This window comes from Aptenodytes forsteri, unplaced genomic scaffold (assembly GCF_000699145.1).
Source record: "Aptenodytes forsteri isolate BGI_AS27 unplaced genomic scaffold, ASM69914v1 Scaffold54, whole genome shotgun sequence".
Classification (NCBI taxonomy): domain Eukaryota; kingdom Metazoa; phylum Chordata; class Aves; order Sphenisciformes; family Spheniscidae; genus Aptenodytes; species Aptenodytes forsteri.
The window spans coordinates 9,084,400-9,087,677 of NW_008796044.1; the positions used below are offsets into that span (position 1 = coordinate 9,084,400).

Sequence of the window (3,278 nt, forward strand, 5' to 3'; positions counted from 1 at the left end):
GGAAGGGACAGCCCAGGTCCTTGTCCTGCCGCGCCATGGGAGAAACAGCCCTGGCCGCAAGGCAGGGCCGGGTGGCTAGAGCGAGCGGGTGAGACCTGCAACCTGGGCCCCGCACAGCCTTGCCTCTCCCTCAACAACCCAAACCCTCCTGCTCCCACCTCGAGGGGAGCATCCCAGCCCCTACCTCGCCCAAGGAAGCTCTTGTTCCCCTCAACTCAGGCAGGTTAGGGGCAACCATTCTAATTCCTGCACTTCAGCCATGCCGTTGCCCCAGGTCCACCAGCACTGTGGTAAGCGTGGCCGCCAGTCTTTCCCGGGACACCTCATACAGGGCCGGAGCAGATCCCAGTTCCCCTCAGTGCTGCTGGGGGAACATCAGGCTCTCCAACACCCCCTGAAAAAGGCCAAGGCAGCACATGCCACAGAAAGCAGGCAAGGAAGGGAGCAGGTCTGCCAGAACTCTCCTCCTTACTCCACAGAGAGAAGTCCTGGGCTACCTCAACTGCCAACATCCAGCAGAGCTGCAGATGCTGGGGCTCGGGGCACAGCTCAACCACAACCGCTTCCTGCAATGAAGTGACCACAGCACAGCCCTGGGGGTACCTGGCAGCTGAAACACAGGCACCATCTCACTCGGAGCCTGTTTCAGACCGGCTTGGCCTCTGAACCAGAGCAGATCGCCTGTCCAGACAGAGTGTAGCTGGGGCCAAGCCAGAAATGGGTGCGCTGAAGCCAGTAAGGTGAAGGGAGCAGGAAAAAGGAGCGGTGCGGCGCAGCCCAGGGCATTCACAACTCACAGGTGCCCTGATAGTTCTTTATTGTCCTCTGAGCTGGGTGGTAGCTCAGCCATGTCCAGCGGAGGAAAACTGCCTCCTGCACCTGCCCTGGGAGGCAGCACCAATGTCCACAGCGATGCCGCGGAGTCCCACTCTCAGCCTCTTCTGTTGGTCCCAGCAAAGCCCGGTTCACAGCCCTTTCTGTTCCTCTGTGTCTCGCCAGCACCACCATGCTCATCTGCTGCAAAAATCCTGCCTGCTCCAAGCAGCCCCGGCATCTTGGCACAAGCACAGCGCACACGACCGGCACACAGGAGACAGGCTCAGCCAAATGTGCACCAGGGGGTCTCGCTTGTGTCACAGTCCAGCAAGATATTAAGGACGGTGCAAGGGGCTCCTGCCACACTCAGAGCTGTCCGTGACTCAACTCGGTACCTCACGTTGTTCAGACCTCCCTCCTGATCCACCTTAAACTGCTCCTGAGGAAGAGAAAGACCATTCAGCCTGCGCTGGCTTCCAGCGGAGGGGGAAGCACCCAGTGCCCGGGGAGGGAGCGCAGAGCTGGCAGGGGAGGACACAAGAAAGGAGGGCTCAGAGCACATGGTGACCACAACCCAAATCTCCCGTGGTTCCCCTCAACCACGCTGAGGTCTCACCTGCTTCTGCGCAGCGATGCGCTTCTGGTCTCTCTTCCTCCAGGCTGGGTCATGGAGGTGCTGGAAAGTCTCGTATCCAGTCGTGATTCCAGAGGGACGGCGAACCTGGAAAGGAAAGCAAAGCTTCTGTAAAGCTACTGGAAAACTTGCTGCGCCTGCTACTGGAGTGAGGAGTGCAGAAGGGCTGCCTTCCCCAGGTCCCGACCTGGGCGGCTACAGCCAGGGGCCAAGCAGGGAGACAAGGAGAAGGGCAATTTCAACCTAGGAGGCCAGGAAGCACCCCTTACCTGGAGACCAGCTCCTTTGATACGTCGATAAAACTCGTCGTCCTCCCGTCCCCAGCCCCAGAAGCGGTTGGACATGCCGTTGCACTGAAATGAGAGGGGCATTGTACTGGCCAAGGTCTGGTCCAGCACAACTCCATGCGCTGCAGAGGAGCAGACACCAGCATCACAAGCCCTGAGCACCAGCGCAGCCTCCCCTCTCCTGCCCCCCACCAGATCACACCGCAGGCTCTGTCCCCGAACCATTTTGACTCTTTTTCCCCCCTTCCCAAGCGTGGAGCACAAAATGTACAACTGTTCACCAAGACAATGTTGTAGCCCCTGCCCCAAACTGGCCAGGACGTCCCACCCCCGTGCTCACCATCTCATAGTGCTGCTTGGTGAGCAGCAGGATGCCGCCCACGTAGGTCTTATAGTGGTAGAGCGGGTGCAGCTCCGGGGATGCCACGTGGAAGGGCCCTGCCTCCGGGAAGCCGTAGTCCAGCTGCTCGTTGAGGGGCAGGAGATCGACGTCATGCATCGCGATGTAGTCGGTGTCATTGCCGCTCTCCAGGAAGCCCACGTTGATCAAGGACGCCCTGTTAAACCTGCCGCAGGACCGGGGATTCTCAGCGCCACACACAGCAGCCGTCGTCCCTTCACGTCCCTCTCCCGTGCTCCTCAACACTAAATGTTCAACCAGTCCCCAAACGGGGACACACACAAACACGGTGTTCCCTGCCTTCACAGTACTGGGTGCCATGGCTGCCCGTCCTGAAACTGCACCCCTGCTTCTCCCTACGCAGGCAGCACACGCTGAGCCCGACGGCGACGCGCAGGGGTTCGGCCGCTGCAGACAGCAAGGGGCTACAGCAAACCCTGTCCTGCCCGAGGCCAGCTGGGGAGCTGCACAGCACCTGCCAGGGCTGCAGGCAGGTACCAGACAGCGAGCAGGGGGTGAGCGACGGCATTTCCAAACACCCCACAGTATTTCTTTGAATTTCAGCATCCTCAGATGTTTGCTGCTATGGACCTGCGACACTGGGGAGAACGCTGAAATATCTGGGGGTAGAGAATTAATTCTCTTCTTGCTTAGGAAGAGACAAGCAAAATACCGCTTTGTCCTTCTATAAGCTCTAGAGTGAGTAAATTTGGGGAGAGCATCACGCCCCAGCCCTGACTCCCCGCTGCCCAGGCCCTACACTTCTCCATGCCGCCAGAAGCAAGCGGGAGACCCCCTCAGCGCTCACAGCGGGGACTGAGTTTCGGAGAAGGGCCCCCTCGCTCCCTTTGCTCGCTGCGGCGAGGGGAGACGCTACCTGAAATGATCCACCTGGTTGAGGATGAAGATGTGATGGCGGATCCTCTTCTTGCTCAGGAAGCGGTGCATGTAGGGCACGAAGGCCAGCAGCTCCTCGAAGCGCTCCCGGAAGGGGACGAGCAGCGCCAGGCGGTGGGGACCCCACGTTGGCTCGTCCTCCGCCGGCAGGAGGGGGGCCTGGGGCGGGCAGGGCTGGCGGGGACCCCCCCGGCTCTGCCCGCCGCCGCCGGGGGCCGGCCCCTCGCCCGAGCAGCTGAGCTGG

At 60.7% G+C, this 3,278-nt stretch overlaps 1 protein-coding gene across 1 annotated transcript in view; it reads right to left on the reverse strand.

The window, feature by feature from the left end:
- Positions 1–766: 766 nt before the first annotated feature.
- The window catches only part of B4GALT7 (beta-1,4-galactosyltransferase 7), a 3,702-nt gene continuing 1,190 nt past the window's right edge, over positions 767–3,278 (reverse strand). The window contains exons 2-6 of the mRNA XM_009286008.2: positions 3,015–3,274; positions 2,078–2,303; positions 1,720–1,803; positions 1,433–1,537; positions 767–1,255 (exon numbers count right to left, since the gene is read on the reverse strand). Of these exons, the coding sequence (XP_009284283.1) occupies positions 1,100–1,255; positions 1,433–1,537; positions 1,720–1,803; positions 2,078–2,303; positions 3,015–3,274 (831 nt within the window). The 3' untranslated portion in view covers positions 767–1,099. The remainder of the gene's footprint in view (positions 1,256–1,432; positions 1,538–1,719; positions 1,804–2,077; positions 2,304–3,014; positions 3,275–3,278) is intronic.